Source organism: Larimichthys crocea, chromosome VIII (genome assembly GCF_000972845.2).
Source record: "Larimichthys crocea isolate SSNF chromosome VIII, L_crocea_2.0, whole genome shotgun sequence".
Classification (NCBI taxonomy): domain Eukaryota; kingdom Metazoa; phylum Chordata; class Actinopteri; family Sciaenidae; genus Larimichthys; species Larimichthys crocea.
Genome location: NC_040018.1, coordinates 18,452,858 through 18,465,376, shown reverse-complemented (window position 1 = coordinate 18,465,376; position 12,519 = coordinate 18,452,858). Strand labels below are relative to the sequence as shown.

General features: G+C 40.2%; 1 protein-coding gene across 3 annotated transcripts in view; it reads right to left on the bottom strand.

Annotated features, from left to right (window-relative positions):
* The window catches only part of spata17 (spermatogenesis associated 17), a 35,068-nt gene extending 33,847 nt beyond the window's left edge, over window positions 1–1,221 (bottom strand). For all 3 annotated transcript variants that reach the window (XM_027281695.1, XM_027281697.1, XM_027281696.1), the window contains exons 1-2: window positions 1,071–1,221; window positions 17–106 (exon numbers count right to left, since the gene is read on the bottom strand). In XM_027281695.1, the coding sequence (XP_027137496.1) occupies window positions 17–106; window positions 1,071–1,138 (158 nt within the window). In that variant the 5' untranslated portion in view covers window positions 1,139–1,221. The remainder of the gene's footprint in view (window positions 1–16; window positions 107–1,070) is intronic.
* Window positions 1,222–12,519: the final 11,298 nt, after the last annotated feature.

Sequence of the window (12,519 nt, the reverse complement as noted above, 5' to 3'; positions counted from 1 at the left end):
CACAAACATGTTATACCTGAGGTAAGCCCGCACCTTGCAGGCTCTGAACCAGCTCTGAATCCGGGTGGCAGCCTGGTTTTCCTTCTGTCTGTTCTCCTCAGCGTAGCTAAGGCAGACAGACATTTAACAGTGTGTTGTCACTACATGTTCTCACTTTAATGTTGCATATTTTAATCTTTCAAACAAACAATAGCTGTACATTTCAGCGCACACAGCTGGACTTTGCTGTGGGTCCCATGTGTTGTTTGCTCTGCAGGTGCTACAGAATAGCAACACTACCAATGCATTCAAGTTACATTATAATTATAAACCTTTTTTTACATTTTGACATGTTTCCAGTGATACTAATCAGCAGCGGAGCTTTTCCAGTTAGTCAACATGCACCACAGCAGTACCCTGACTCTGTTTGACCTGAAAGGAATGGAACCTTAATTAATTAATCACTGGCAACACCTGTGTTTACTATTTCATGACAAAATGTCTGTTGTGAAAGTCTTTTAAATCCTAAGAAATTATAGGCTAAAGTGTCACCTTTACTAATACATGACAACAATCTCTATTACTGGCATTAAACGAGCAACGACTGTTGGTGGTACGTATAGCGTCAGAACATAACTGACGCTTAGTACAAAAATAAGTTAACATGATACTAGCGTTTGTTAACATCTCCGGTGTTTCGGTTTAACGAGTGACCGTGTCAACCGGTGACCGTTAGCGTCTTGGTTGTCGTAGTTACGACAGCTGTTGAAACAGAAAAAGCATACGTAGCTGTCAAACAAAACACCAAAGACTAACCAGACATGTTTTGTAATAATACATAATAAATAAATAAACAAAGAGGCATCCACGTGGACAGCTACGTATCTTCCTGTTTTCAACACCTGTCGTAACTACGGAAACCACAGATACATTTGCCACCAGTTCACACGGTCGCTCGTTAAACCGAAACACGTTACGTTAACGTTAGCTAGATGTTGTAATTAAGTGTTTAATGATTTGGCTTTCACTGCCAAACTTAACGCTAGCCACACTGGGCTTCTATGGCTGAATAAAACGGGATCATACGATACCTGTTTTTGTCGACGTACTCTTGCTGGAACTCTTTAACTTGACTTTTTATTTGAAGCAGCTCCGCCATGTCTACTCAGGTCAGAGTTTACCTGTTGTCTTGACGACAGCTTCCCAAGACGGTGAAGATGCGTTCAGAGCATTCTAAAAAAAGTAGGAATTCTCCTAATAGGGAAATAATGGTTACTTCACTTACCTATCGCAACAAAGACACGTGTCCGCATTTGTTTAAATTACCTGTGAGATTAAACGCACCTAAAACAAACAAAAACAAAATTGCAACCTTTCATTTTTATTTCTAGAACATGAGCTAACGTTTGTAATTTAATTGGCATTCTGACAGGTAATTGTTTTGCTTATCTGTTGAGTGGCTAAATAACAAAGCTATCTATAGGTAATACGAAGGTATAGCTTTACATATTCCTGCTAGTTGAGTATAAATACATTCAAGAAAACAAAAGAAACAAAGACTAATAGTTAACTACAATGTCTTATTTTGACTTAAGTTTATATTAACAGATAATCTCAAGCTGTGGGTCATCGCCTATTGTATTCTTTTTTTATGGCCTGAAAATCTTTGTACAAAAAGCTTATTTATCATTTGATAGTCATTACTACACTACTAATAAATCATAAACACCAAAACTTAAAAAAAGATTTTGAAATGTACCACTTGTCATTTTGTTTATTTTCTCTTCTGCTGCTTCCTCGGTCTTATATACTGTACCAAAGCAGATATACACTGCAAATAATATAAGAATGAGAGGGGGGGGGGGGCATTAATAAAATGCCTGCTCTCTGGATGCAGATTGTGGATCTGAGTATTGATCTGCCAGCTGTCTCATTTCTTCCATCCATCCCTCCGTCCATTTCCTTCCTTTCCTGACGTTATCACCCTTCATCATACAGTTATCAGGTTATTTCTCCAAACACTTACTTCCTTCCTTATTTCCGAACCTCATCTCTCCTCTTCAGCCATATTCACCTGTCAAAATGATCACCTCAGCAGGATGTGTGTTTGTGTGTGCACTGTGCAAGCAAAGATATCTGTCTGGCCAATGGTCAGAGGAAAAATTGTCTGTATTATGAATTATTCCTTGGAGGCAGGCAAACGACAAATAGTAAAAGTGAATGAGGGTGTGTGTATCTGTTTCCATGCTCTTTCATGTCTGTGCACCGGCATTTCTGCTTTTCTCTGAGCCAGGCAGTGAGCTTGTTTAAGTATCTTTCTCTCTGTCTCTCTGTCTTTTTGGTGGGCCAATTTGCTGTCTGAGGGCCACCACAGTGGTGAAGAGCTGTAGGCAGACGTCCTAGGTAGAGTTATGGCTGGAGGGGTGAACTCATGGTGGCTCAGCCCATCCATCGAAGGGGCGGCAGGAGGGCGGCCACCCTGGTAATTACCGGAGAAATGTTGTTGTGACAAGACAGTATGAACAGCGCACGTGAGTGAGAGAGATAGAGAGATTTTTAGGGAAGTGTTGTTTTTGACAAGACTGTAAGGACGGCTGGAAGCCATTCGTCCTCCCACAACACTGATTAGGTGTCAGCAGGAGTGTATTTGTGAGAGAACGACACAAAAAGGAGAGTGAGAGCACTTCATAAAAAGACATACTGTTTACACACTGTCTAATGACCCTTTTCTAGACCCAGCCAGACCATCATCTTTTCCACGTCCCTCTCCTCTTATAATTTACTCTTCCATCAAGTTCCTTCTCTTTCATTTCCTTAGATATATTACCCTTTTGTCTCGATCTTCCTCTGTACTTTTACCTTCTCTCTTCACTTTTCTGCTTTCCTTTTTCTCCCCCTTCTCATCCTCTGTCCCTTCTCAATCAAAACATTTTTGTTGCTCAGTGAGGCAATAATTCCTTATCCAGAATTACCCATGTATACCCTCTCTCTCTCCCTCTCCTTCTCTCTCTGTCTCTCGCTCCATCTCTCCATACGGGGCATGTCATTTAACATGCCTCCAGTCACCTCTCGCAGTCAGGAAGCTCATCCAACCAGTCATTCTCCATGCCCATTGTTCCTAAATGAGGGCCATATGCGCTGTGGCCAGCACTGGCCATAAAGACACACACACACAGGCACCAGTGGTGATACCAGTGTCTATGGATGAATGTGTGTGTGTGTGTGTGTGCGTGTGTGTCAGAGAGAGAAAGTGTGTGAGAGAGAGAGAGAGAGAGAGAGAGAGAGAGACAGAGAGAGAGAGAGAGGGAGGGAGGGAGAGACTGTCACACATTGCTCTGCACAGTGCATGTGTATGAATCATTATTGTGCATGTCAGTGTATGAGTGATTATATGTGAGTGTCTGTCTACGTGGGCCTGTCTGTGTGTGCTTCTGTGTGTGTGTCTGGCTGTGCATGTGTGTTCCTACAGCCACAGTAGGGTGCAGCGGATGGAATGTGTGTTTCTCGGCAGGACCAGTTCGGCCATTATTATTAAACATCTGTCCGCAGCACATTAATTCCCCCACTCTGACGCATCCCTCTCTGCCCAGGGATCACTTAATTGAAATCCATAATGACTCTTTCTTCTCTTCTCTCCTACACTGAGCAAAGTGAAGCTGGAAAATATATTTTGGACAAAAGGGGAGGTTTTTATCGTTTATTATCAAATCTATCATGTCTTGTCATGTTTTTAGCAGCCTTATATGTTTTTTAAAGTACCACACAACATCTTGATTTTGTGTAAAAACAAAGAAATTATAGTGAATTAATGGTGGTTTCTTAAACATTTGATTAATACACCAAGTTAATGAGGTAAATTGATTGCTTGGTCTTTTAGTTCCTATACATTTTAAATAAAATAAGAAAATGAAGTAGAAAGAAAAGTGAAGTAGTAGAACAAAGCAAAGAATTGTGATTAAATACATAGGCGATTATAGGCGAAAAAGAGAAAATAGTTTCATTTTTTAGAATCAGAGTGCCTGTGAAATGGTCCAGTTAAAGGCAAGATATATGAATCATTAGATAACTACAAATATATAATATTCAGAATAAACTTAATGTTCATTTAAGACAAGGACAAAAGCAGGTAGTTTGGTCTGTCAAAAACACCAAACTAGTGACACTGTTTTCATCAAGTTTTATTGAAATGTCTTTTTCATTCTATGCCTTATTTTCCCAGTTTTTGTCGTCCATACAATTAAAATTCCTCATCACACACACAAGGCTAACACCAAAAAGTGATTAAAGCACATCCAGTTTCAGCTGATGTCATTTGTGTGACACTAAAATGTTAGTGGAAATATATAAGAGGCCCTCAAACCAAAAGCTCACCTAGGGCCTGAAAAGGCCCGAGGCTGGTCCTGGTCTTCTTAACAAAACTATGTAAATTGCTCCTTCATATTTTCCACCTGGGGCTGCTACTTTTTACAGTGGCAGTGCTTTTAAACCAATTTGAAGCCATCTCTTTTTCCCTCTCCATCTCATCCCCTCCCTCCCAGCTTTCCTCATTCCCCATCCTAATATCCTACTAATGGATAAAAACTATGATTGTGCCGGTAGAGGAGAAATATCATACCTTTATTAGCTCACCTATATCCGCAGAGAGAGGCAGAAAGAGAGGCAGAGAGAGAGAGAGAGAGAGAGAGAGAGAGAGAGAGAGTAGTAATGAATTGAGCATTGTGTAAAATAGTTTAATGCAGGGGTGGTTCATCATTATTTGTGGCGGATTGCGTGCAGACAGGGGTGATCCATTAGTGTGGTCGTTTCCATCTGTGTATGCGTGTCTCAGTGTGTATGTGTATGTGTATGTCCCATCCAGAAGGACATTCGCTGCTGCCGGCCCCACTGTCACAATGAGAGATTCATCACCACACACACACACACACACACACACACACACACACACACACAGACTACAGTACACATGTGGCATTATTGTTCCATCATTACTCCTCTCATTCTTCTTTTAAACAATTTGTCATTTTGCTGTCTGTGTTGACACACACACACATGCATGCGCGCATGCTCTCTCTCTCTCTCACACACACACAGACACACACACAGATTCATATGGCAGCATGTTTTCTGTGTGGATGTCAAGCCCAGAATTACATCACATTAAAGTGGATTTGAAGAAATCTAAATATAATAAAGCCAAAATAGGAATTATAAGATATTGTTTGATACAATTCTTATGTTATTAACTGCAACACAAACTGGACAATGTTTAAGGAAATTAATGAGCTTCGGTGATTTGGAAAAAGGTTTAAAGAAAACAATACATTATTGTGGTATATAACTATAGCTAAATCTATATAGTGTGGTTGCAGCTCAACCAAAAGTTTAATTTAAAAGCAAACATGCATCAGAAATAAATGTTTACTAAACGTAACAGTTTCTCTTATTTCATTTTTTTACATTATATTATATCTGTGTATTCATTATACTTTTTATACTGTAGAAAGGAGAGAAAAAGAGAACATCAATCAAAGAGGAGGAGAGTAAAGATAAGAAGACATTTTTAGTTGCATGATTGCCACATCTGATGGCTATTCCTTTACCCACACACAGTCACACCCACGAACACATTCTCCTTTCAAAATAAAACCCTCAGTAGTTTAATAGAATGGATTTTTTTTTCTTCCAGGGACTCAATATTGGACAGGGAAAATAAATCATCCAGTGCATACTCTGATCATGGCAGGGTGTAGAAGTGCATCTGAGGATTGTTCTCCCCCTCTGTAGCACTTTACCACTTACACTTCACTTGTTCTTTTCATCTGCCCCTACCCATCCACTATTATGCTCATCTCTTGCTCTCTTGTACTGATTCATGTCTGTCTTCTGCTAGCTCTGGTTTGCATTACTTACTTTATCTTTGTTTGCCCAGGCTTTTTAATTTCTTGTATGTGACTGTTTTCCTTTGTCTGTCACTTTTTCCCTCTGTTTCTTTGACATTAAATATCCGATGAAAGTGTAGGATCAGCCAACAATGAAAAACACTGAACTCTACTGTTTCTAACTCTTTTTGTTCTGATATTCTTGGAGCACAATTTGGAGCACAAATCTCGAAAGGATTGGGTTGTTTTTCCTGCTATTATTCTTAACACACATACACTCTGTTGCTTGTGTGTGAAGTTTAACAAACCTTTAACATGCTTGTGTGTGTGTGTGTGTGTGTGTGTGTGTGTGTGTGTGTGTGTGTGTGTGTGTGTGTGTGTGTGTTGTCACCACTGGAGCTAGTCCATTTCTCTTTGCTCCCAGCTAATTGGTTGGACCGTGAGAGAGACGGGCTGGAGAGGTAGCCAGACCTGACAGTGAGTGTGTTAGTGTGTGTGTGTGTGTGTGTGTGTGTGTGTGTGTGTGTGTGTGTGTGTGTGTGTGTGTGTGTGTGTGTGTGTGTCAGATGTCCTCTGGCATGCCTCAGAGAGCTAATCATAACCACACTGCAGAGATTAATGAAGTCAAGAGCAATCAGCCCTGACACACAAACAGGGACACACGCATGCACACACTCACATACATGCACACACATAGTGGTTCTGGCTCAGATACACTGGACCTTGTTCAGTTGAAGCAGTGACATGTGGAGTGACTTAATGATTAATTGATTCTCTTCTTGTGTGAACATCTGTACCTACATATGTTGCTTTTGTCAAAGTTCCTTTTTGTATGCTTGCTTAACTCGTGCTCAGCCCTTCTGGAAGTTTTTTTTTTTCAGGCCTAATGTGCTGTTTGAGGAAATGCAGAGAATTTCTGCCATGGTTGTGATAAACTATGGATGCTGGACAGATCAACATCTAGTGCCCTCTCTTATGAATAATAGATGGATTATGGGGTACCTCTACAAGCAAGGAATTGAGTTGAGTGGAATTTGTTGAGATACAGCCTCAGTGCAGACATGCTAATTACTAATTCACTGTATCTGGGATGTCTGTCTCTTGTCCCAGACTTTCTCCCATTCATCATGTCACATGTTCATTGAAAAAACAGGTGAAAGAAGTTAGCAGTGGTTCACCAGTGGACCACTTTAACCTCTTTTAATGTCTGCTGGCACTGCTCCATCTACTATACTGGATCTCTCTTCCAAGCAAGATCAGTCAAGACTGGTCAACAGCAGAAAGTTGAGAATAAAGCACCAACAACTAGAAGCTGTGCCAGCTATGTTATCCACCTCACATCATTTTTAAGTCTGGGCTTTAGGCGGGTGGTAATGGCAATGGACTAGCTGGGGGCGCACCTGCCTTTGGGCCAGGATGTTCCCCAGACACTGAGTCTCCCCCCGCCCAATTACACACTTTTTAGGGGTTGTCCATGAGTCCTGCCTTGGGGACTCCAGGACCACAGCCACCATCTGCAGACCCTGCTCCTGCTCCTGCTCCTCCTAATGATGACATCACCTGCGCGGTCTGCAGAAAACACCTTGTGGTGAAGTTATTTTTCCAGAGACTGCCACTGTGTTCCACAGAGAGGACCACGATGGCATCTCCTTCAGTCCTTCGGTATTTTGTGTCCCCCTCAAATGGCCACTAACCAGGTTCACTTTTTTTTGTTGGTTACAGGAGCACAAAGGGAGTTGTGCACTGGAATTATGAAACAGTTACTCTCTTCTGGATCCAGGAGGTGTACAGATAACATGAATGGTCAGAGGAAAACATAGTTCCAGCCTCTCTGCCAGACAGATGAATAGACCTGAGCGCTAATTACCACCCAACTGCAGCTGCAACTGTAACGCCACACCAGCCACTGCCTCAAATCCCGGAGTAACACCAAAACCACACTCCACTGCCACAACAACCATCATCCCTGTGGATGGATAGCCTTTTCCTTCCGAAATGATCTTGTAATTGCTTGGCTCTTATCTGAACAGAGAAAGAGAGAGAAACAAAAGAGAAAAGGAGGGGGCAAAACGGACATTACAGTCCTCTGTCTCAGAGCACAGGGCTTTCAGCTCCTCATAAAGACCTTGACCTTTGGCCCCTATGGGCCTCTGTGCATGATTCACGGGCTACAGAGGCCCCTGATCCCATTTATCTGCTTGTGGTGTGTGTGGGTGTGGTGTGTGCACATGTGGGAGTGTAGATGACATTATATGTTTGCTTTTAAGTGTACATCTAATGTAAGTATGTGTGTCTGTGTGCATGCTCAGGTAGAGCCAGTCATTCAGTGTCTGGCACACAAAACCTATAGTAGCGAACTTTTCATACTAGACATTAACATCAAAATCACTCCAACTAATCCATAAAGAGCAATACAAATAGTGATCCTTGCATGTTGGCTGTGTCTTGTGTCTGGTAATTTGCTCATTTGCTCCCAAAACAAAGTAATCCTGTTTGACAGCTTCACTTCGGCCACCTTTTGAATTTGAAGTACTTACTGGTTACCAGTGACCACACTATAACACACATCAGCACACTTGCATTTGTGGTTCACCCTGTGTGTCCAAAGAACTTTGACTGGGTTTGGCCTTTGGCCATTATCCTACTGATATATTTGTTTTTCCACTCCACTATTTACACTAACTGATTGCCATGATTGGTCTATTACTTTAAAATGTTCTAGTGCAGTATGTTGTATAAATGTAAAGGTAGTCTACTGACAATATCTAAATCATTACTTACTGAAATATACTGTATTCAATTTGTTTTGCAGGTTATGAAATAAATATAAACTTCTCCCCACAGCATTTATTCTCATTTCATTGGCTTAATAATACCAGTCTCCAACTTTTAAATTGCATTCCAAATCTTTTCTTTAACTACAAAAAACTGCAATAGTGAGCATAATGTAATCAGATTACTGTAATATAGTTATATAGTCCATTACACTCACTCTGCCCATTCACATACAAAAGCCTCATTCTTCTCAGAAGCAATCTAACTTTTAAATCAACAGAAATCAGTCCTGGGCACAGGTGACTGGCCTGGCCAAATAGCCTTTTGTTATGTGTGTGTGTGTGTGTGTGTGTGTGTGTGTGTGTGTGTGTGTGTGTGTGTGTGTGTGTGTGTGTGTGTGTGTGTGTGTGTGTGTGTGGGTACGTGCGTGTGTGTGTGTGAGTTGGCTCGTATCTTTTGTTTTGGTTTAGAACATTTAGATAGAGGGCAGGGGTGTCCAACACTGAAGGTCCCATGTTTGCACTTATCAGAGTATCAAAGTAGCCTACATGTATTTATGTTCACATTCTTTCTCAAAATATATATTTTATATCAAATGCAAAAAGCCTAAAAAATAAAGCATTGCCAATTAATGGATATATGATGTAGCCTTAAATAGACAGCGATAGTAAAAAGACAATAGCAAAAACTGAAACACCTCAAAAGGGAGACAGCTAAACCATGAGCTAGACAGAGCAGAAACCAAGCAGTTGGTACTAAGGCAAACAGTACATCATTTACAGGCATTACCATATGAACTGATAGCAGAGTGAATGTGTGGACCTGATGATGATGGGCTTGTCTCTTCACATGTCAGAGGCAGCAGCAAAGGTCACTGATCACTGAGGAAGTATGAGGCTTTTAGGGAGGAGGAAAACACTAAATACTCCTAATCCCCCGTTTATTTGCCGCATGGATGGTTAAAAGCTACTCTCAGCCTCATAAAATTAAAACCAAGTGTGCACCGAGCTGTAAAGAAGAGGCATGGATATAGAAAGATAGCAAGAAAGAAAGGGAAGAGAAAAAGACTTAGATGATGAGGCGAGAAAGATAGTAAGATGGAGAGAGAAAGAGAGAGCAGGAAGTGGAGAAGGTGTGAAGAAGAAAGGGGAATTGAGAAGCGGTGATGTGCAGCTCCAAAACATTCTTTAGCAGAATGAGCTGTCACCTGTACCTCCTTTTCCTGGCGATCTATGGTTCACACCGGCTGCCTTTGATTAATACATCCTACCTAAATCATCGAAAGTTCCCCTTTCCTTCTTACCCATAAAATGCAATACACAACACAAATCAGCCCCTTAAACAGTGAAGCCGGATAACAATCGGAAAATAATGCATCTTACCTGGGCCATCCCGATAAATTGTTCCTTATAACACCCTCCCTTAAACCAAAATCAATTCATCCGCCTCCAATTTTTATTAAAATCCCCAGTAATAAATCTTCCCCCAATGTTTGTTCATCTGTTTTTTGATACATTTATATCACTTTCAGTTCTGCTCCAGTGTTTCCCCTGCCTCTACAGCGTAAAATGGGAAAATCTATTTGGGGCCAATAGAATAGTTAAAGGGGTGTTATGGGTGCCTGTTCTTGTGGTTAAAATGGGTGTCAATTTGTGTGTGTGTGTGTGTGTGTGTAGGTGTGTGGGAGTGTGTGTACGGGATGTGTGCTTGTGTGTAAATGGAATCGATAAATGTGGCAGTGTGGTGAGTAGAAAGCACCCTTCCCCTTGCCTTTCTGATTAACCCACACCACTGAAAACCTGACAGCAATATAACAATATTAGAGGTGTGTTTGTGCGTGTTTGTGAAGGTGTTTGTAGACGCATGTGTTCCAAGTCCATTTGAAACTGCCTTTGTCTTTTCATAAAACCTTCAAGGTATATATACAATCATGTTTAAAGATGTGAGTATTGTCAATGTGTGTGAGTTCAGTGTTGAGCTTACATACTGTACATACGTCTCTGTGTACTCACCCTTTTAAGTAGCAGCACCTATCCCATCCTGCTCCATGTTTGCAGCATTTACTGGTAGTGCTCCACCAAATGGACTACATAAATACACTGTTGCCCATTTATTCCTATTCATACACATCAGGTTAATTGTGGTTTAATTTTCACTGTGATATGTTTGGTAGAGATTGATCAATAAAATTTTGAGAAGATACACCTTATCTATCAGAAATAAATCACATTGTCACAATCATTTCATAGAAGAGGTGAACATATTTTATTCCAACTTCATGGGCAACAGTGTATATATTAGGACACTGAACCACATTGCACATAGCAATTTGTAGGGTTTGTAGTTTTCTGACCAAGATAACACTTTGCCTTACTGTGCCTTTGATCTGTCACTAACTGAAAATCCACCAATCTATTTTACCTTTTGTTAAGTTATACTGTCAAACAACATTATTTTTTTATATTAATATCACCCCTATACAATATCTTTACTTCAGCTAGCGTGGCAATACTGCTGAGTTACACAAATTATGGTCTGTCCATGAAGCATAAAATGTACACTTTGCACATATTAGGGTCTTTGTTATATATATATTAAGGTATTTTCTTGCTAATGTCATTATTTTACCCTTGTTTCCATTAAAGAACATGAACAAATGCAGACTGCCATTTTTTTATCAAGACAAAAATGCACTTACTGTAGCAACTTTTCCCAGACTTCATTGTTATTTCAACTTGACAAAAAAGTCCAGCACCCTAATTATTACTGTCATATCTCTCCTGCCCATTAGTGACGCCTGTCCTTCATTTCTTGATTAAGCCCATAGTAGATGCCAGATCACCATGCACTATGACATAGGGATAAACCCTAATGCATACTGCAAGGGTAAAACCTTGCAAACCAACTGAGTGAATCACCTACATCACAATAAAAAAAAACAACACGAATATGAATAATAAAAATGTGCACTGAAAGGAAGCTTTTTTTCTTTTGCATTTATAGGAGTAGCAACAATCTTTTTTTTATTTTATTTAGTTTAGGAGCTGTGCTTCAGCCAAAGAGGGCATCATGCAGCTTTTTGAGCTATGCCTGGTCCCAAGCAATATGATATAATTGCAATGCAGTAGGCTTCATTACTCAGCATGTTGTTTAATCTGAATGATCTATTATGAAATCAATTAACAAGAGCAGGGAGAAACAAAAGGCTGACTTGATCTCACTTATCACATATCACTTTGCTGTGCCTTGACCTAGTAACTGTCAAAGATCAATGGATTTGAGAGTAACATGTGACTTTATCATCTGTTGACCTCTTGGTACTAGTGAAGGAAGAAGTACTCAGATCTTCTACTTAATTGAACATACCAGTACAATGTAAAGATACTCTTTAGATGTGCAGTGTGATACTGTATGCAATGCACTGCACAGCTGGATCTAGGTATAGGATTGTGTAAGTTCTACAGTAGAGACAATGTAGTGCTAAGGTTAAATGGTGAGAATATGCTCACTTTAGTGTACACTTACACAGATATTTTTAGATAGACCTTCTCTGATGTGGCTAAAATAAATTTTTCAGACGGCCCTGTCCATAGCAGTACATTCCATGCCAGGGCTTCTTTCTGCTTCTCCAGTCTGGGAGCGTTCTGACTACCGTCTACTGAAGGTAATGCACTGACTATGCATAAGAACATCATTCAACCCCACTTCAAAAAATCTATTTAACAGTTTTGCATGAGAAAAAGTTACAGTTAGTTTAAGTACAGTAAATGCAAAAATAAGAACACCCATACAGTAACTACTTCAGTATTATCTGTATAACTGTATAACTGTATCTGTTAGATGTAATGTAATGCAGTAATGTAGTGGAGTCAAAATTACAATATCG